Source organism: Theropithecus gelada, chromosome 1, assembly GCF_003255815.1.
Source record: "Theropithecus gelada isolate Dixy chromosome 1, Tgel_1.0, whole genome shotgun sequence".
NCBI classification, from domain to species: Eukaryota; Metazoa; Chordata; class Mammalia; order Primates; family Cercopithecidae; genus Theropithecus; species Theropithecus gelada.
In genome coordinates this window covers 87797989-87820532 of record NC_037668.1, presented here as the reverse complement: position 1 = coordinate 87820532, position 22544 = coordinate 87797989, and the positions used below count along the sequence as shown (strand labels likewise).

At 40.2% G+C, this 22544-nt stretch overlaps 1 protein-coding gene across 1 annotated transcript in view; it reads left to right on the top strand.

Moving 5' to 3' along the window:
* C1H1orf87 (chromosome 1 C1orf87 homolog) overlaps positions 1-17323 on the top strand; it is an 81182-nt gene extending 63859 nt beyond the window's left edge. The window contains exons 9-11 of the mRNA XM_025356202.1: positions 6345-6424; positions 9941-10148; positions 16884-17323. Coding sequence (XP_025211987.1) covers positions 6345-6424; positions 9941-10148; positions 16884-17044 — 449 coding nt within the window. The 3' untranslated portion in view covers positions 17045-17323. The remainder of the gene's footprint in view (positions 1-6344; positions 6425-9940; positions 10149-16883) is intronic.
* The last annotated feature ends 5221 nt before the right edge of the window (positions 17324-22544 follow it).

Genomic DNA, 22544 nt, shown 5'->3' with positions numbered 1-22544 from the left:
GAGTGACCTCACATGGCTTTCCTCTGTGTGTGTGCATCCCTGGTATCTCTATAGGTCTAAATTTCCTCTTCTTATAAGGACACCAGTCAGATTGGGTTAGAGCCCACCCTAACAGCTTCATTTTTACTTAATCACCTCTCTAAAGGCCCTGTCTCCAAATACAGTCACATTTTGAGATTAGAGATTCAACATGTAAATTTGGGGTAGGGGGCTACACAATTAATACCATAGCATATGGAATAGCAGAAAAATATGTAAAAAGATAAATTGAAGTCTCACACAACTAAATAACTACCTTATATTGGAACACTTATTTTATTTCTCTCTGCCTCATTTTTCTCATCTCTAAAACGGGCAAAATATAAAAGAAAAATGCAAACCTATCCCATTGATCTTATAGGGTGATTGTGACTCTGACAAACAAAATAGGCAACACATCACTAATTTTCATAGGCAATGTGTCACTCTCCAGAACCACAGAGTTGGGGTAGTGTTGCTGTTGCATTGCTGTTGTGATAGCTCACTGCTTATCTACTTAGTCGATGTCTTGGTCTCTTCTCATTTCTGTACTGCTGGATCTATGATGATTAAATGCTCTTAAGCACTGAGTGAGCCATTTTTTCTGTCTATTCTTTTGCTGCACAGGTAGATATTATGAAAGTGAAGGAGGGGCATTATACAGAAACTAAAGAAAGATACTCCTTATGGGTGTGTAGAACTGTGAATTTTCTCTTTCCTAGGACCCCTCTGCACTCAAAGATGCTATATAAACCTAATTGAGATGACTCATTTTATATATACTGCCTTTATTAGAAAATTTATATCATTAGGAATCATAAAAATCCTGGGAACTTGTTTTTCAATGTACATATAATTTTCATATAAATACTTAATATCTGTGACTTACACTAATGACAAGGAGAGACTACTTTCCAGCAAGCCAAACCTCCTGGGAAGAACAACTAGAAGATTAGATAACATACAAAAGAATATTTGTTCAAAGACTCTTACTTGGAATTCAAATTGAACTACCAGACAGTAGGGGGAAAAAAGCTCTCTGTGAAAGGATGTATCATACAAAAATCTCTTAAGTTTTTCATACAGTATGTCCAGCTTCAATTAAAAATTGCCATGGATGATGTAAAACAGGACATAGATTTTGAAATAACTGTAATTAATATGCTCAAGAAAATGAATGACAAGATGGGGAATTTTCAGCAAAGAATTTGAATCTATAAAAGGAATCAAATGGAATATGTAGACTTAAATTTATAAAAATTAATATTTAAAAGCTCAATAGATGGGTTTAACAGATTAGACATCACTGATGAGAGGACTAGTGAATTGTAATATAGTTCAACAGAAAATATCCAGATTGAAGCATGGATGAAAAATTAGGATGTAATACATTTAAAAGTATGTAAGAATCTGGGTACAGTGGCTCACACCCACTGTCCTAACACTTTGGGATGCCAAAGTGGGAGGATCACTTGAGCCCTGGAGTTTGAGACCAGCCTGGGCAACAAGGTAAAACCCTGTCTCTACAAATAATAAAGAAATTAGCCAGGCATAGAGGTGCATGCCTGTAGTCCCAGCTACTTGGGAGGCAGAGGTGGGAAGATCACTTGTGCCCATGAGGTTGAGGCTGCAGTGAGCTCTGGTTATGCCACTACACTCCAGCTTGTGCAAAAAGAGTGAGACCCTGTCAAAAAAAAATATGCAAGAGACACATAGGAAATGGTGACAACATCTAACATACATGTAACTTAAGTCAAAGAAAAATAGGAGAAAGAGAATAAAGATGAAGTTGAAGCAATTATGACTGAGAATCTTCCAAAAGTAGTAAAAGACTTTAAGCCACAGATCTAAGAAATATGATGAACTCCCATTAAGACAAATATAAAAAGAGCTTAGGCCCTCTAAACATGGTAAGTTCTAATGTCTAAAATAGTATTTCACAAAAATGAAGTATGAGCTCAAATTTGAATCTCTTCACTGTGGAGCCTGTGAATGAGAGAGGGGAAGAAGATCATGCAGAAAGCAAACAGCAGAGTTCCACTATGACTGCTGACAAGGGAAGATTCAAAGGAAATGAGAAGTAGCATAAGAAGCTCATTGACACCCCTCAAACATTTCTTGAATACCTATCAATCATTCAAGAAAACAGAAAAATGGTGAAGGGTTGGCCTCCCTTTTGCTAAGGAAAAAAAATACTCATATTAGTTACTAATTAGAACTACATCTATTGAAGGGACAGAAAAGCAAACGCAATTGGCTTAGACAATATAAAGATTTTGGTTTATTTAGCTGAAAATTCTGGCAGCAGCAAGGACTTCAAGAACAGTTTGATCTAGTCATTCAAATATCAAAATCAAGGATCTGCCTTCTTTCTGACTCTCTGATCTGCCTTACCTGCTGTTGGCATCATCTTCAGGCTCTATACAGTAGTCCCTCAACTACTTGGACATTCTGCAATAGCAAAATAGCTATGGTAGCTATGGCCATCACATCCTCACAGCATGCTCTTTGGATAGGTGTTCTCCCAAGAAGGAGAGAACTTTACTACCTAAGAAACTGTAGCATGTATTTCTTCTCATATAGAGGCTCAGATTGAGTTTTATGTCCATCATTGAACCAAGACTGTGATTAGGTTACCATGATAGACTTAAACTAATCAGAGATCAAGCTTGGACTTGGAACTGGAGAGTCAATCCAACCAAACCATAGTGCACTGGGATGGGGTAGGAGCAGTTACTACAAAGCAAAACATAGTTGCTATCTTCAGAAGGGGATAATGAAGGAGGGAATCACCAGAGGGGAAAAAAAATGAATGCTGAAAAGCACACACACACACACACACACAAACACACAAACACACACACACAGAAATCAGCTTCAGTCAGATCATGTGGCCCATGGGGCCTTTTAGCCCTGTGAACACTTCACCCATTTCTCTTCCCTTTTCATTCTGCCTCACCCAGGCTCTGCTCTCAGTTATTGCTTGGTGCACCAATCACTCCTATCTCGTGGTCTTTGCCTTTGCTGTAACATTTTCCTCCAATGCTCTTTATCCATATATTTTCACAGCTTGCTCTCATTTCTCCTCTGTTCAGGGTTTTATTTAAATGTCACTTCTTTAAAGAGGTCATTGGTGAATTCTCTATCTAAAATGGCAACTACCATTCCTTTCCATCCCCCAGTCATTGGTTTTAGCTGTGGTTTATAGCACTTATCACTACCTGACATTCTTTGACGCATCTCTTTGTTCTCACCACCAGAATGCACACTCTATGAAGGAAAGATAGTGCCCAGCATATAGTAAGCACTTAAATGTTTCTTATATTAATGAATTAGTTCAAGCCACAGATGTAACCCTGCCTCTGTTATCTTAAGGAGGGAACTAAAATGTTCATTGCATCGGTTTCCTCATCTGTCAAATGGGGATAATTTCTACCTCACAGGTTTAATTCTTTAGATTATGTGGAAATGTCTGTCATTTGTAGATATTTGATATATATGAGTTTTCTTCTCACAAAAGCTTCATTCAGTAGGCCCACTGAAGCCAGAAGCTTTTATTAAAATCAGTTGTTCTCTATCCTGGTTTTACTTTAGAATCACCTAGGGAATTTTTTATAAAGTACTGAGCTGGGTTCTCACCTCCTGAGATTCTGACTTAATTGGTCTGGTGTTATTCCTGAGCACTGGTAATTTTTAAAGCCGCCCAGGTGGGTCTAACATGCGGCCAGTGCTAAAGGCTACTGACTTCAAGTCATTAGTGAGGGCAGACAGGAGCACTGGCTATGTAACTATCAGAACTCACTGTAAACCCTGTAAAACCTGGCCCTCCAACACCTGGAAATCTCTAGAAGCCAGCTTGGCTTATTTCCTCTGGTACAAATCTTCAACTGGCAGACTAGACAGATGGTTATTATTTATCCTTCTTGCTGTGTTAGAAAGAAAAAAAAATAGCTCTGCCTCAGGTTTTTCAAACAATTTTTACATGTGCAAGCCATTACCTTTTTATATGCTATTAGCTATTAGGAAGGAGAAAGGGAAGCTTAAAGGAGACCAAGTAGACTAGCATGTACTTTTTCCTAATGGAAGTTTTAGAAGTGCAGATAGCAGAGAGGAATGGGGCTAGGACAAAGTTTAGGTTCTAGATCTTATTTTTAAAAGGATAATGTCTGGTACATCATAATTAATGTTAGTTTCTCTTCTCTGGGGAAACTCGATTTGCTTAAGGGTACATAATAATAATAACACAACAACAGATAATAATACCTTGAATTGAGCATCTTCCCTGTATTAGGTATTTTACATAGGATTTTTTTAATCTCCACGGTGTTATTGCAAATTTCTGTAATTTCACAAATGAAAGAATTAGGACCCAGAAGCTTGAAGCTGGCAAAGAGAAGAATCAGGGTTAGATGTTAGGTCTGTCTGTTCATCTCCTCCCCTTTCCTCAAATACTGCTTCAAGAATCCCTTTAACAGGAGAGCTGTATGATTCAGAGTATTTTGAACCTTTTATAATAAACAGAAAGCTTTTCTTTCACATAGTGGTTGAAATAAGCAGTAGCCAATGCTACTAGGTGATGATGGGTTCTCATGACAACTTAAACGTTCAAGAGATCAAATAAGATCTGCCTTGAAGGGGCCGTCCTAACTGGATGCCATCATAGTCTTCATTTAGCCACTATTAAGGTTTGCTCTATATAGCATCTGGGGTAGATTTGAGAGAATAAAGAAATACAGAGAAAAATCACTCCTCTCCCAGGATTAGAAAAGAAATTGGAAAAATGGCACTAAATATCTAGTGACTTTATTTTTCAAACTATGTATTAGGACACATGATCATTCATTTAGTCAACATACATTCATTGAGTATTTAATTCTCATGAGGGGTGCTCGGGCTTCAAAGAAGATTATGAAACCACATGTCTTCTTCATCAAGAAACTGAGGGAGAACTTTTGTAATGATTCATTAAGTGTGATACTAAAAGTCCATATAATAAAAGACTTTTAAATTGGTATGTGAATTTACTTATAAAAACATCCTTACCTAGATAACACTATTAGTTAACATTTACTGAACACTTGCTGTGTTTCAGATACTTGCTTTACACTTTCTAGTCCATTTAATCCTTACAATAGCCTATAGGTGTCATTATCCCCTTTGTACAGAAGAGGAAACTGAGGCACAGAGAGGACAACTAACTTGCTCAAGGTCATGCAGCTAACAAGGAACAAAGCCAGGAATCAATGCCAAGGCATCTAGCTCCAGAGCTTATACTCTCAACCACTATGGTACACTGTCTCTTTTGTTTAAAATTTATGGATTAAATCATTCTTATATAAAACAGTGAGACTCAATTTAGAAATAATATGCATTTGTTAATGGCATATCTGAATTATGCACTGAATAATAAAGCTGAGGCTCCCAGAAACCTGTGCTGTATGGTCATCACACAGACTTGCAAAATAAATAAGTCACCAAGTCAGATGGAAGGTACTGAGTGATCAATGAAGGATACCTACAGTAAGGCTTAGAGGATTTCGACAGGTCTTAATGTTTGTTTGTGTTTTGCCTGCATCCCATGAAAATCTCTTCTATTCATGAAGACAGCAGCCTGCAGCAAGTAGTGCCTGGAAAACAGAATCCACTGGATTAGGGATGAGGCTGTTCAACCTCTTCCCGTCCAGTACCACTGACCATTGAAAGGAGCAAGGAAGGAAGATGAGAAAGGTTGTGCGTGGTCCTTTGGATGCACATGTGTGTAAAAGGAGGGACAGAGGTTCTTAAGAGGCAGGACCACAGGAAGACATCCCTTCAACTCCCTAAGTTATAAAAGCCTTTCTTAGGGCCTTGCTACAGGCTGTTGTCTCTGCTTTTCTAGAACTCTCTGCTCTGTGTGCATCACTACCATCATCTTTGCCTGGATAACTCCTCTTCAGTAGTGATAAGTGCTACAAACACAACTAAAACCAATCCTTCAGGTTGCGAATTTGTGTCACTTCCTCCAAAACCCCCACCACTGTCACCCCTGCCCCAAATAAGTTTAAACACTTTCCTATTTTCTCATCTCTTTCTTTAGTTTTATTTATAGTAACTTGTGACTAAGTAATAATTTAGAGTCATTGTTTAACATCTACTTCCAAATCTAAGGTCCACCAAGGTGGGAACCAGGTTTTTCTCATTCATCAGAGTGTTCCCATTACTTAACACAGTGCCAACCACAGAGCAAAGCCTGCATTTTTTTGTTGTTGTTGTTGACTGGTGTATATGTATGTATTAAACGAAGAGACAAAGCTAAACCCTTCCATTTTTTTTTCATTCTTGTTCAGGGAAGAATGAAAAGAAAGCCCCAGCCCCTCCAACGGAGCCTGAAGGCCCTGAGATGTCTCAAAGCAAAACTGAACATATGGTATGCACCTGGGGCATATAGAGTTTGGGGGAAGGTTTTCGTGGATACTTGGCCTTTTCTCTGACGCTGGATGGGGCTCTCTCCTGTGGGTTTTGATTTTCTCCCAAACCCTTGATGTCAGACTATCTTTGCCTTCAAGATTCTCCTTGGGCAAAGAAGGAGGCAAAAGAACTCGAGTGTGGGTTAGTTTCTGTCCTTGCTGGTTTGCAGAGACCTATTGCCATCACTTGGTGATGGGCTTGCCACCTGCCCCAAGAAATTAGACTTGTAGCACAGCACACGTCTGGGTGTCCTTCCAAATCTTGTGACCGATTCACAAACTGCCATGAAAATAAAGAGTGGTTATGAGATCTATTTTAACATCTTAATTTCAACTTCCAGAAACTAAGGGTGACCTTTTCCCCAGACATCACATTTTAAAATGTAATAGCCTCTCTGATTAAAAAGAAGAAAGAAAAAAAAATCTGGCAAGCAGTTAAAACCCATTTTAATATTCCCAGCATTTAGCCAGAAGAAGTTGTAGACAGAATTGAAAAACAGCCTGAGTTTTTCTGTTGTTGTTTTTTAAATGCCCGGATTAGAACATAATTCATCTTAAAATGACGGGAGGCCTCCTCATGCACTTCACACGTTGAAATATTTTAGAAAATAGTACCCATTTTGGCAAGCCTCTTGCCATGCAAGAAACAACAGCAAATGCTTTTCTCCTTGAGTGTTAAGTCTGTTGTGAATAAGATTATAAAAAATATACTTTGCTCTTTTATTTTGCCTCTTGTTTAAGGAATTTATTGCATCTCTGTGATAATTGATTCTTCTCACATTCCTGCACAAACAGAATTGATTGTCCCACTTTTTAGAAAGGGAAATTAAAGCAGGGGTCTGGTAAAGCAGTAAAGCAAGTTGCTTATTGTCCCTGAGGAAATCATTCATTCATTCACTTATTCATTCATTAAACATGTCTTGACGACCTACTGTGTGCCAGTCACTAGCCAGACCTCAAGGATACATTAAAAACTATCTCACAGGCCCAGCCTCTGGATCTCTGGTAGAGGTAATACTTGAAGCAGACATAGACAACATCCAGTAGGAGTGCTGTGATGGGTTGGGGAGCTACAAAGATTCACATCTTGCCCAGCCTGGGGCTGTTGGGGAAAGCTTCCCACAGTAAGTAAACAATTAGCCAAGTCTTGAAGAATGAGTAAGAACCCAAACAATCAAGGCATATATGGCAAGAAGGGCTTTTAGAACAGAGGTAACAGCATTATAATGGCAAAAAGGTATAAAACAGCTTCAATTTTTCAGGTTTTTTGTGGCCAAAGAAGAAGATATGTATATAGGGCTAAAAGAAGATAAGCTGGGAAGATAAGCAAGAACTAGAATATAAATGGTTTTGTGTGCCAGGCCAAGGAATGTGAATTTCATCCAGATACAGTGGGACCAAAACAGTGAAGGATATGTTAGTTACATTGTTAGTTACTTGCTTAAGTCTGATTCAGATCCCTACAAATCTCCCCTTTCCCTTGTCTGCAGTGGTCAAAGAGAGAGTGTTGAACTATCTAAAGAAATATAAAACTACTTAAAATTAATTTCTCAGATCCAAGGGCACCTGTGATCTTTCTAAAATTATCCATCAAAATGTATGCAAATGTGTATTAGTCTGGTCAGATTTTCTAAAGCTTTCATCTGATTTCTAAAGTAGTCCAATGCTCTAAACAAAGTATAAGAATCACGTGATCGAGACCATCCTGGCTAACACGGTGAAACCCTGTCTCTACTAAAAACTTCAAAAAAATTAGCCGGGCATGGTGGCAGGTGCCTGTAGTCCCAGCTACTCAGGAGGCTGAGGCAAGAGAATGGTGTGGATCCGGGAGGCGGAGCTTGCAGTGATCCGAGATCACACCACTGCACTCCAGCCTGGGTGACAGAGCAAGACTCCGTCTCAAAAAAAAAAAAAAAAAAAATGAATCACTATTCTAATTTGCTGTACAAAAACTTTCTACTTTTCCCAAAATTGATTTTATCAAAGTAGAATTCTTTTTATAGGAATTCCTTAAAATGTACTGGTTGTTTGTCATCCATGTGGGTACAATTTCATATAGCATTCCATGATCTCAAACAAAAGAATTCTTTACATTCCCCAGCAGCAGCTTAATCCATGTTTGTTAACCAACTCAGAATTTGGCTTCTCATTGCACTTACAATTCTTTAGGTCTCTGGGATTCTCACAGCTTATATATGAGAAGTTTGAGGCAAAGGTACAAAATTGGAAAAATTCAGACATTTGAAAGTTGGGGGAATACAGATGGTATACAAAAGTTAGAGGCATAATTTTATGGTGAATTAGTTAGGAATATTTACATTGCAATGAACAAAACCAACCCTACTAACTTAATTTATTGGAAGAATAGAGAAGCATATTATGCTCCCAAAGGACAGAAATACAACAATGAACTAAAACCAGAGACTCTAACACCATCAAGACTTCCTATATCTTTTTTCTTCTCTCTGTTGTCGGTTTCATATTCTCTGTCTTTCTTTCTCAGCAGACAAGCTTTTCCTCATTTGCAGTACACAAAAGGGAAAACCTGCTAGAGTTCCAATATCTCACACAGAATCACCTCCATTTTTCTCTCACAAATAGTACCAAAATTCCTAGACAATGGATTTTTGGCTCATTTTGCAATAGATGCCCAGTCCTAAACTATGCAGATAGAACATAGCAGTTCTTTCTACAGCCGTGTGGATCAGCAGGAAGGGCAATTTCTGCAAAAGGTGAGCTGGGCAGATCAAATAATAGATGCCCACTCGCTGCACATGGTAAAGGTCAGAATGCCTTATATGGCACTGCTGGGACTGATGTGTCTATTTAATCCTAAAACACCTCTATTTGATACTGGCAATGAGGTTAGGACACTAAGATGAGATAGTCTTTATGCCCTGCTTCTAGTCTTAGGTCTACTATAAGATGTGTGTGATCTTAGTAAACCCCTTGTACTTTCTGGGCCCCAGCCTCCTTTGCTAAATGAACAGGACTGGCAGACTAAGAGTGCTTTAGCATCCTTTAAAATGGACCCATAAGCCTAAGATAATATCACTATTGTTTCGATAATCTTTTGTCAAAAACTTCACACTCATGACCCAGAGGTATTTCTATCAAGAAGTATGAGCATTGTCTGAAGTCTACCCCCTGCACACCCTACTAGTACAAAACAGAGTAGAACATCATGAAAAGCCTCAGTCAGTTACAATGTTCTTTGCTTCATGCAAGTCAAAAATGAAAACTGAATAAACATCATGATGTCACCCTTCTCTTCAGACACACACACTTAACATGTTTGTATCCAAGATTTGGCAGATACGATCTTGTGGCACTGAAGATTTGAAGCTCGTCCTCTTAGCTTTCCAAAGTCAAACCTTGCAATAAATCTTGCTAGTTGTGTGGCCTCATCTTTGGCCAAGAGACTGGAGAAGCTCTGGGTGGTGAATGTGTTGCCAATGCTTTTGTTGTTTTGGTAGAAAACTCCAGAAGAGGAGCTGCAGCCAGAAAGCTCTCCTGCTGAAACTTCAGCACGCAAAGATCCTCTGAAACCTTTAAAGATCAGGCCAGTCTCCCAGCCCTTCGTGAATCCAGCTGTGAAGAATGAGGCTGAAGAATGTGAGACGTGGATAGACAGGTTCAGGAAGCTGGAAAATGCCCTCTACCTGTGTGATCTGAGTAACACAGGTGAAGTATGAATTGTAAAGCTGGTATAGCTTTCTATTTGTGCTCTAGTTTAAAAGTAGGCACCTCATTTTCTTTTGCCTCTTGAACAAATGATACAATTAATGTATAGATCATGTGCCCTGCACTGTGCTGAGCACAATCTGGAAATATGAAGACGAATCAGAGGGGAATCCCATACCAGGTTGCTTCTAATTTCTTTGTGTTCCCAATGCTTCCTACACCCTACTTCCAAAAAGTAAACCCACCATCCAATTTTATAATTCTCCTGATTAAAACACCACAGAGACACCCCACTGATAAGAGGGTGAACTCCCAACTCCTTAGCAAGGCAAAGTCTGGTCCCTATCCACCTGGCCAATCTCTTCTCCTACTACTGATATTCTCTCAGCACGTCCTGCCCAGTCATAATGAATAACTTGCCTTGCCTCAAGCAGGCCTTGTCTCACACATGCCTGTGCCATTTATAACTCCCAGTCTTTCATCTGAGCTCTTTGTTTCCTCTCTACCTACCCCAACCCCCACCAACTCCCCATCTTGTCCCCCTAAACATCTTTTATGTTTGAATTCAAACACAATTCCCCTGAGACTCCCAGACAGATCTAGGTCAACTTTCCTGCGGCTTCTTAGAATTCTTTAACATCCATCATCATACGCAACATATTGTATATTTTTATTTGGGGACTTATTACCATCTCACCAGTAGACTATATTCCTTTTTTATCCCTGGCACCTTGCACAGTTTTGTTTTGAGGAAACAAATACATGAGCCAATGTGTGTAAATAACCAAATCCAAGATAGATGGTGATAAATGCTGTTAGAGGATGCTCTGGGGGCATTCAGAGAAAAGTGAAGTTCTTCCTGGTGGGGTCATCATGGAAGACTTTGTTAATGTTAAATTGATCATTAAACTTAAAATACAGTTTGGTCACAAAGGAATGAAGTAGCCTTTTCTGGCAAAGGTGCAAATGCTGTGTGTGAGGCTCCGTGCAGGGTACTCAATATAGGGGCTATTAAAAAGAATGTTAAATGATAAAGATGGAAATAAAGAATGGGGCCAGATATTGAAAGATTTTAAATGCCAGATCAAGGAATTTGGAGTCAGTTCAAATATAATGAGAGCTCGGAGAGTTTCTAAGCAGAGGAGTGGTGTAATGAAGTTGTACTTCAGAAAGATCCTTGATGACTATGTGCAGAATGAAGGAGAAAGTGAAATAAGGGAAAGTGGAAAGGAAAGAGAGAATGAAGTCTAGAACCAGGTCAGAGTGCTGGGAAAAGGGGGAGCAGATAGAAAAGCACATTGTCCCAAACTGTCTTATTTACTTACATACTGTTTTTCATGAAGAGTTGGTGTACACATTAGTACTATCTAGAAGTAATCATATGACAATGGCAATGTCTGCCTTTTCATTCTCTTTGTGTGTTTTTGTTTTGCTTTGAATTTCCAAAGCAACTTAATTCTAGACCACAGGAAGTATAATTGCCATATAAAATCCAAGGACTCTTAATAATTATACCAAAGAGAAAAAAAACCTGAAATTTTTAAATGAAAGATTCATCTGGTTGAATTATAAAGTTATTTATTAAAAATCTGTTATGGGCCCAGCACTGTGTTAGAGGCTGAACCAAGAGGAAAACCGGAAAGGATGAGACATGGTCTCTGGCCTCAAGGAGCTTACCTTTAGGTAAGACACAGAGACCAGCAATAGTTCAATGCCAGTAAACAAACAAAATTGAAACACAACATTAGCTATTACGAATGAAGGCACATGGCTAGGCATGGTGGGTCATGCCTGTAATCCCAGCACTTTGGGAAGCTGAGATGGGAAGATCACTTGAGCCCAAGAGTTTGAGACAAATGAAGGCACAAATAAGAGTTCAAGAGTCAAAAGAAAAGTGAAGGTATGAAATGAGGCTCACCATCCAATGTGAGGCTGGGGACCCAGAGAGGAGAGAGAGAGAGACCCAAGGGAGAGAGAGAACTTGAGCTGAGACTTCAGGTAGAATTTGGATAGTTGGACAGGTCATCGCGAGTTTGAAGTCACCTCCTGCAAAAGTTAGAAAGTGCGGATGAGTATGATAGAGAAGCAAGTAGCAAGACAGGACTAGAGATGCACGTTGGACATGCAGTAAAGTTGAGAACCTATTATGAACCCTGAGGGATAGGATGAGGCTTCATTATCTACCCAGTATGCAAACATACATGCAGATGAGGGCATAATGCAAACTGAGATGGATGATTTAGGGAAGGTACTGGAGAGAAGGAGATGAAAAGTTTACTGAAATAACCCTGAGTCTGGGTATTCATACCAGGGCTATGAGAGTGTTGATGAGGTTACAAGCAATAACAAAACATTTTTAAAAAATGACATTTCGAAAGAAACAAATGCTTACTTGTGATAGTGGATAATGGATCATAAACTTAGTTGCTAAGACACTCTCCAAAGACTGGGAGCTTTCTCATGCTTCTGAACCGTTCAGAGGAAAAACGGAGTTTGTTGACTTTGGAGGCAGATTCCGACAGATTTGAAATGCCTTTCTCATGGCCTCTTCACTATTTATGCCTGTTTTCTCTGTTTCCATGAAATTCATTAGTTCCTCAACAGCCAAGGAATGTGTCAGCCAGATCTGGGAAAATCTACAACTGTCTTTGATGAGGAAAGAGGATTAACTGAGGTCACTTTGTTGGTTTATTAACCCACAGTACTTAGCAGACCACCATAGCCCCATTCTAGATGCTGAGCAGATGATACCTGCTTTGCCCATGGATGAATCACTATTCTTTATTATGTGCAAAGAAATATGTAGGCCAGCATGTTCTTCATCCAGGATGAGGACAGGCCATCCATCATCACATCAGTGCTTCTGGGAACCTACTGTGCTTATTCTCTAATGGGGGTTGTCAACAAAATAGACTTGAGGAGAAGGGATAAGGAATGACTATGAATAAATGGTCGTGTTTTCTAAAGAAAAAAAAGAGTGGTTAAGATAAATGTCTGGGTGGATGTTGCATTTGGAATTTTCCCAGTGAACTAAAGGCTAAATAGAAAATGTTTTAGAGTTCAAGGAGGGAGAATGCAATGAGAGCCTTAAAGAAATTTCTCTGCATGAGCCTGGACTTTACATACACTACATCACTAAATCCTCATATCAACAACATGCTGAAGGGATTAGTATCCTTATTTACAGAGGAGAAAGCCAAACTCAAAGTGATAAAATAATAGCCAGTAAGATGGTGAGCCATAATTCAAGCCCAGCTCTCCGTGAATCCCCACTGCACCAAGTCCCATGACATACTAGAAAGAGCACACGATTTTGCTTGTTTTTGTATCAGAATATTTAGATTCAAAGCCAGACTCCACCAGTTGTTGATCTGTAAAAGCCAGTCTCTTACATTCTCTTCGCCTGTTTCCTCATCTATAAAGTAAAACTGATAATAATAAAATATACATCCCAGATTTGAGAAAGGATCAAATGAGATAAAATATTGAAAGTTCTTTGTGTACTGTACAATGAAGTTGATGTTAAAAAGGTTCTTATGGTCGGGTGCAGTGGCTCACGCCTGTAATCTCAGCACTTTGGGAGGCCAAGGTGGGTGGATCACCTGAGGTCAGGAGTTCGAGACCAGCCTGGCCAACATGGTGAAACCCCTGTCTCTACTAAAAATACAATGAGCCAGGTGTGGTGGTGGGCGCCTGTAGTCCCAGCTACTCAGGAGGCTGAGGCAGGAAAATCGCTTGAACCCAGGAGGTGGAGGTTGCAGTGAGCCAGGATCATGCCACTGCACTCCAGCTTGGGCAACAAGAGCGAAACTCCATCTCAAAAAAAAAAAAAAAAAAAAAAAAAGGATTCTTATTATTTCTTTTATTTTGGTTCTGGTTAGAAAGGACAGGCTTTCCAACACTAAGATGGATTGTAAGGGCTATTTTATGCAGTTGTTCTGGACATCCCCTAATGACAGAGTAAATTAGATACAAATTTCATTCAGTGGACTTTTTGTTTGACTCTAGGAATCTTCTATCAGTGGTAAAGCTTAGAAGATAGAAAATACTACTGTGATTCCTAGATGTATTTTTTAACATAACTTTTAATTTTTAATTAAAATACAAACTAAACTAAATGCCATATATTTTAATAATAAGCAATTACATATATAGTGTTGATATATTTTTTAAATAATGTTGATGATATAATTATAATTATCCTATAGTAAAATTTCACATTATTGAGTGCTTACTAGTACTGGATACTGTGTGAACTTAATATTTTATTGATTTTTGCACAATTTAATTATCCCTATTTTCTCTTTCTTCTTTCCCTCTTTCTTTCTTCTTTTGACATTTATTTATTTATTTATTTATTTATTTATTTATTTATTTGAGACAGAGGCCTCACTCTGTTGCCTGGGCTAGAATGCAGTGGCATGATCATGACTCACTGCAACCTCGACCTCCCAGGCTCAAATGATTCTCTCACCTTAGTTGGTGCATGCCACCATACCTCGCTAATTTCTTTTTTCTTACAGTCATAAACATATTCCAAATCCATGTCTTATATTTCCAGAGGCAGGGTGAGGGGAAATGGCCAAAGGAAGCAAACCTAGGCAGGACTGAGAGCAGCCATCCTATCCAGAGAACTTCGAAGATGCAATTGACCAACTCAAAGAATGAGGTTTACATAAATGAAAGGACCACTGTTCTAATGAGAGAGATAAACAATAAATAGGCAATGAACAAACCAGAACAGAATAGAAAATGAACATACTGGAATAGAATAGAATAAATTAGGACCCCAACTGTTGTGGCCTACTGTTAAGAATAACCACTAGAGAGTAGTTGAGAGGGTGGAACCATGCTCAATAGTACTTGCACATTTAAAAATGAGTCATATTTTGTATCTTAAACTGAGATGATAGGTATCTACCACTGCCCAACTCTAATGGACTAGCAGTGGCTTTCTGCAAAATGACAAGGCACTGCCTCTGGATTCTTTAAGAAAGAATTTCACCATCACTCTTATAGTTTGCTCACACAAAGGAGAGTAAAAGAGGCCAGGCACAGTGGCACATGCCTATAATCCCAGCACTTCAAGAGGCCTAAGGGGGAGGATTGCTTGAGCTCAGGAGTTCGAGACCAGTCTGGGCAACATAGTGAAACTTCATCGCTACAAAAAATTTAAAAAATTAGCTGAGAGTGGTGGCACATACCTGCAATCCCAGCTACTCATGAGGCTTAGGTGGGAGGATCACTTGAGCACAGGAGATCAAGGCTACAGTGAACCATGATCGTGCCTCTGTACTCCAGCCTGGGCAACAGAGTAAGACCCTGACTCAAAAAAGAAAACCAAAATGATCCCTACTTGAAGCAATCTCTTTCCCCTCATTCCATAATGTACTGTAGTGGTTAACCTTAGGCAATCAAGAGACTTGCAGGCTTTAGTTTCTCCCTCTGTGAAATGGGTTATTGTAAGGATTCAATTAGTTAATATTGGTGAAATGCTTGGAGCAGTTCTTGGGACATAATAAATTTTATATTTACATATTGGTTATTATAATTATTCTTGTTGTATCCCAGTTAATTTTCTGCATAACTTCTCTCCCCCATGGGTCAGAGATCTTCCAGAGGTAGCAGAATAATTCTCTAAATCCTCTGTATTCCCAAGCACAGTATCTGACACATAGAAACTTGCAATTAGGGGCTTATGAGTGAGTTATTGATCTTCAGTGATGCCATGATCTACACTGCAACTCCTCCCAACAGCCGTCAAAATCTACCCAATCTTAACATGGAAAGCTTACTGACATTGGTATTAGCATATATAATGTGTGGGCACCAGATCACATCCTGCAGTCATACACATTACCACCTCTATTATGCAGATTCAAACTCTGAGCTATGAGAAGTTAGATGCTTTACCTGTGATTGCACAGCAAGCTGGAGGGAGTCACAGGACAGCCAATCTTCTGCATCTTTGTATTCCGCAACTACAGATTCGACCAACTGCATATCAAAAATATTTTTAAAAATAGACATAAAATATAATGACATGACGACAAAAAAATTAAGAATTTTAAAACACAGTATAACAACTATTTACGCTGTATTTGCATTGTATTAGGTGTTACAAGTAATCTAGAGATGGTTTAAAGTACATGGGAGAATGTGGATAGGTTAGATGCAAATACTACTCCATTTTATATTGGGGCTTGAGCATCCATGGGTGTAGGTATCACTGTTGGGGAGGGCAATATCATGGACCCAATCCCTGCAGATACCAAGGAACATCTATAAATACGTTTAGAGAAATGCATTTTAAAATTAAGTTGTTTAATCCCTGCATGCTTAGGAGCATGTTTGGAGACTTTGACAAGATAAAATGAACTCAAGACAATTAGAAATTACTTCTGCTAGGCACCCCCAGTGTTTCAAAAATTGGCCTCACAAGTTTTAAAGCTACAAAGAAAAGCTTAAATTGCTTTAGAATTTTTCTGTGAACCTTATTGGATCCCATCTTGTTCTCTCTCCCCTGAAATCACCCTCAGATTCTTCCTGAAATCTGTAATGCATACCCATGAGTACAAATACTTTTTAAGATGCCACTTGATTTTTAAGAAGCTTAAAGTTGCAAAATATTATCATTTAGCCTTTACCTGGAAGTCATTCAAGCTAATATATAGTTTTCTCTGTTTTCCCTCTGTCCTCTTTTAAAAACCTTCCACCTACCCAATCCAATCACAGGAGTTCTGGAGAAGGAACGAGCCAGACGCCTCATTCACAACTACAATCTCATTTACAACCTGTCCCTGAGCCCTCGGAAAATCGACCAGGCCTTGCGCAGATTCCGTTTGGGAGAAAATATGCTCTTGGAGCCAGCACTGCGGTACTTAAAGGAGCTATGATAACAAGCCCATATTGTGAGAACAGATGTTTCCCTTATCTCCCTTTTTACCCAGACACGTGTTTCTCCCCAGCCTGAGTATAGTGGCGGAGACATTGTCAGAGTGCAGGCCGATGCAGCTATTGTAGATGCTTTTGGTTTGGACTTGGTTTCTGGCTATGATGCTCGCTCATAAGCAGCTCAAAGTGATCAGAGGAAACCTAGTTTTATCTTTTGATGTGGCAAGAACCCAGCTACTTAGAATCTCCTTCTGTTTTAATAAAGCTTATTATTAATATTACATGTTTGATTTTTTCCTACATTGCTAATCAAACTGTTGTTTCAAACCCCACAATTCCACATCACATAGTAAAAACCACATTACATGTTGCCACTTGCCCACAGTGCCTGGAACCTAGTAGACCTATAAACATCGTTTTTGGATAGGTAAATCATCCCTTCTCCTGATCATTATTCTGGGAAGGATTTCCACATTAGAAGAAAAATGAAAGTATTACCAATGCTCTATCTTAACCTTAAGCAGTAGAAGAACCATTTCAAGTGAGGTTTTCTGAACAACTCCAATATTTTTGGCAGTACAAAACTAAACAATGTTACACTGTCTCCAGGGGTATTTTCCAAAAGTCCCAGATAGAAGTTTTGAGGAAGGACTTCTTGGGAAAAAGGGTTTTGGGAATAGGTAACATCCTCTGCTCTGCCTGGACAGGAAAACCAGGTGGAACTTTCCATCAGTTCCCGTAGTTCTTCTGTTCTTAACATCCCCCCGACTTTGCACCTCTCACATAGCACACAGTTACACACATATCACACCCTACTGGTAGCATGAGCTCATTGAAGAGACACTGGCCTGGAGCTTCAGAGATAATGTGCTCCCAACACCATCACTAATACTGGGTGATCAGGGTACTGAGTTTCCAATCTGTGTGCCAGACAAAATGAACAAGTTAGGTCAAGGGGAAAATCAAACAGAAAGGCCTCTGAGCATCCCTTTCTATGCATTTTATCAAATAAGGTGCTTCATGTACTCTTATAGACAAGACCTCAAGAACAAAACTATTTGGATCCACTAAAATAAATGCTCTCTAAGGTCTCCTAGTCTGACCTGCTTTGGTTTTTATAATCCTTGTGTTGTCCAGAAAAATGACTCTTGAAGCCGACGGGCTACCCTTTCTAGAACCCCTTGGACTTTCTAGCTGCCTTTTAGGTAAAAAGAGTAAGCAAATAGACACGGCTTTCTCGTTCTACCAAAATGCCAAGTAAGGATAATTAGAATAGTAGGTCAAAAAATTTAATATGCCTTGAGCAACGATTGTGTCTGAGGAACCTGACATATTTTGTTTGATCTATCTCTGACAATTAAATAAGACAGGTTTCACCTCTCTGTTTCACAAATGAGGAAACAGGCTCAGAGATGTGAGGACAAGAAAGCTGTTAGGTTGTGTCAGTTAACATCTGCCAGAAGGTTCGTGCTTCCTGTGAAGGACTGGTCAAATGATACTGAGAAGGTCTCACTTTACCCTTCATCTCTGGGAGTAAGTGGGTTGGAGAGGCAGTTTGGGTAAAAGAAGTTCCTAAACCTGAAGTTGGGGTTATTAGACAAAATCATAAGGTCCTGAACAGCAATGATTTTCCCTTGCCCAATTCTTAATATCCAATATCTAGTATAGTTTTTGATAAGTAGCTCAGCATCACCAAGCTACACAAATGCAGGGGGCTGCATTTACATAGAATGCAGCATGAAAGGTGCCACCAGGGCTGTGTGACCACAGGTTAAGCGTGACCACAGGTTAAGCGTAACCTGTACTATAGTCTTGGCTGAATGAATACTTCTATAAGTGGGGTAACCTTTACCAGATCTAGATCCACAGTCACCCTACCACCCCGCCCCCCTGTATTTCCACAGAGAGTAGAAAAAGAATAAATAAGCGCCAAAATCTGGCTCTTGCACTTAGTGGGTGGTAGCCTTGACAAGTTGCTTAATCCCCCTGGAGTTCAGTTCCTTCATCTATAAAACAGAAGCAATTGCATCTGTTTGTAGAATTGTTATAAACATTGAAAGCAATGCCATTTGGACAGTTCTTTGCATGTAATAAAGATATACCTTTTTATGTCCCTTCCCTTAGCTGCTGAACATTCAGGAACCTTCCAAAGAACTTTGAACAATGGTCTATGTGAAATGGCATAGGGAGGTCAGGCCACTACTACAGCAAGAACAAATTTTGAGATGTGTCTGCCTTCTAGAATCAAGTATCAATTGCTTTTGCATCATCTTCTACCTGGAATTCTCCACTACTTTACCCCAAGAGGTGTGTGTGTGTGTGTGTGTGTGTGTGTGTGTGTGTGTGTGTGTGTCTGTCTGTCTTAAAGAAAAAATTATTCTGACTCTTGTTAAAATCATAAGGCAGGTTTTACTCAAAACTATCACAATAGTTATAGGAACCACTGCAATGGAGTTTTGCAGTAGGGGAGAGATGTTGGGCTCAACTCTAAATTCAACAACAAAAAGTGGGAATTGATAGACAAGGAGCATTAGGGAGGGATGTTGGTGGATGGAAAATTACTAAGTGCTAGGAAGTCATTATGGTTCACAATATCATTATGATCTCTATGGTGGAATTTCATGGTTTACTTATAGAAAGTCTATTACTTTTCTCCCTTTTTTCTCAGAGCTGTGTCATTGTGAACTTCTAATAAACACTGTGTTGGGAAAGTCTGGTATCCGTCACCAGCGTCCTCCAAAAAAAAACCTTCCTAAATGGGTGTCTGTGGATAGTGGACTGGTTAACCTTCAGTGTGCTCTGGAGATGCTTGGTGTCAATTAGGTATGCCCCAACTCCCCCAGAAACCTCAGGCTTTAAGGATGGAAAGGGCACAGGATGACAGAGGCAGGTTCTCACCAGCTGCGCAGACTCTTTCCCAGCTGTGTGGCCCTGAACAAGTCACTACTTACCTGAGAGCATCATTCATATTAAATGAGATAATACATGCAAATTGCCCAGCACTATGCCTGGCACACAGACGTGCTCCATAAGGGGAAACTAGCTTATTTTAGTCTTATATGGGATTTCATTTTACCCCATCCAATGGGCCAAATGGTTGAATGTCTTTTCCAGGTACAGACATCTTCCAAGCCTACAGATGGTTCACCGACTGCGTGGTCCTGGAGGGCACAGAATATGTGTTCCACATCCCTGTCTCTCATTCTCTGTCCTGTACTTACTCCTCAAAGTGAACCAACGAGATTGGCATTACCACACCCATTGTACAGGGGAGTAACACAGGCTCAGGGCAGTGTATGTACTTGCTTAAGGACTTATAGCTGTGAGTGACTGAGCCAGGATTAGAACCCAGTCTTGCATAACTCCAAGTTCCTCAGTGCTGTTGGCCACAGTTAGAGCAAATAACCCATACAATTCTCTTTAGCATGTGTGGTGTGTCGCTCCCAGCAAGTCTGGAGGTGACTGCAAGCCAGTAACAAGATCTTCCTGTCTTTGTGACCAGCGCAGAACTCAGACGCACTGCCGAGTGGGCACCTGGCAATCATCTGCTAAGGGGAGCCCCCACAGGTACATTTTGAAAACTCAACAGCTTTTCGCCCTCTTCTCATCCTCCAGCTTCATCATTGCCTTCTGGGAACTGGAACAAAGGTGGTTTTCAGGACTCTGGCATGGTATGTTCACACCACCAGAAGCACAACTGTAGAGATGGTGCAGTCCAAAGAGTTTGCTAAGTGCTTGCTGACTCTTCTGAGGAATTTCCCAAGATCATTAAGAGAAACAATAACAGGGGGTTTGATATTCTAATTGGGATCAGAAATTGGACAGCTTTGGAGCTGGCCAGAGAACTGTGAAGCTCTGAAAACAAATGCTCTCCTTTCTTCTCTCCCTCTCTTCACTCCCCTCTCTTCTAAGAGCCTTTCAGCTACAGTTCCAATGCTCCTTAGCAACAAAGGCGGGGTTCCCAGAGTCGGGTGTGCCTTAGGAATGCCAACCATTTCCCTCATTAGCATTCAGGGGCCCTCATCTGCCTGCACAGTTGGCCACGGGACTGTGCAAAAGGCAAAGTGGCTTGCGGGAGGCCCAACATCAAGCGTGGTTTGTTGGGAAATGGGAAACCTCCACAAAGAGTTTTCAAACAAAAGGCATCAATATTATTTGTGGAGCCATCAGACTGCCTGGGGCACAATATGGCTCTGGCTGGGCCACATGCTCTCTCTCCAGGTTCTGTGTGAAGGCTTAGTGGGGCTTCCCAGACACCTCTTGGCCAAGAACACTAGCACATTGGAACATCTCCCACATCTTCCCTTCTCTCCTGTCCTGTCTTTCTCCAGACTCAGTTTATCCAAGATGGACAATGGGTGGATTCCATGGGTGGATTCCAACTGGCAGTGGGAGTGCCCGGAGGAGGAAGTTGACAAAGGGTAAATGGTCAGATGGTAGGACAATCGCAAACAGATGGTGCTGCTGGGAACGGATTCCAGGCAAATTCACAGGCAGATTGAGCTCTGACAAAGGCTGATCGAGACTTAGCTGGTGAAGAGAAATTGGCACTTTGAACCAAGCTCTTGCTCAAAACACACACCCCACTCTCCCACACTATCTTCAACAGCTACACAAGGGCGACACCTAGCCTGGTTCTGACTCACCCAGATTCCAAAATACTGATCAATCTCTGGAAGATTACAATCAGCAAAGCTATTTCTCAATATTCTCATAGAATCAACCCTAAGCAAGGTTTCCTTCAGCCTGCCTATGCTTGGACACCTTCAGGGACATGGATCTCACTACTTGTCATCTTTTGCTCTCCAGACAGCTCCAACTTGTTCTTCTAAAACAAGTTCCTCTTCTAGTCCCTTTTCTCTCTCCCTCGTGGCCAAAGAGAATGCAAAATGTGATCAATAATTGCAACAACAACTAACTCTGTGCCTGGCCCTTCTAGGCATCAGGGATAATTAAAAAGAAAGAAAGAAGGAAAGAAAACCTTATTTCTGTCCTCCAGAACTGACTTAATTTGGGAGGGATTTGGTGGGGGTGGTTTTGGGGGAACAGATGTGTAGGCAAGTGTATTAGTTTGATAGGACTGCCATAACCAAGTACTGCAAACTGGGCAGCTTAAACAACAAAACTGTATTACCTCACAGTTCTGGTGGCTACAAGCCCAAAATCAAAGTATCGGTAGGGTTGATTCTTTCTGAGGACCACAAGGGAGAATCTGTTTCATGCCCCTTCCTTGGCTTAATGTTTTCAGTATTCCTTGACTTGTTGAGGCATGACCTTGACCTCTGCCTTCACCTTCACATTACATTCTCCTTCAGTATGTGTCTCTCTCTATGTCCAGATTTCCCCTTTTCGATATCACACCAGTCATATGGAATTAGGGCCCACCAGAAAGATGAAGGACCTCATTTTAACTTAATCACCTCTGAAAAGGCTAGCTCCAAATAAGATCGTGTTCTGAGGCACTGGAGGTTGGGACTCCAGCGGAACTTTCATGCAGGGATG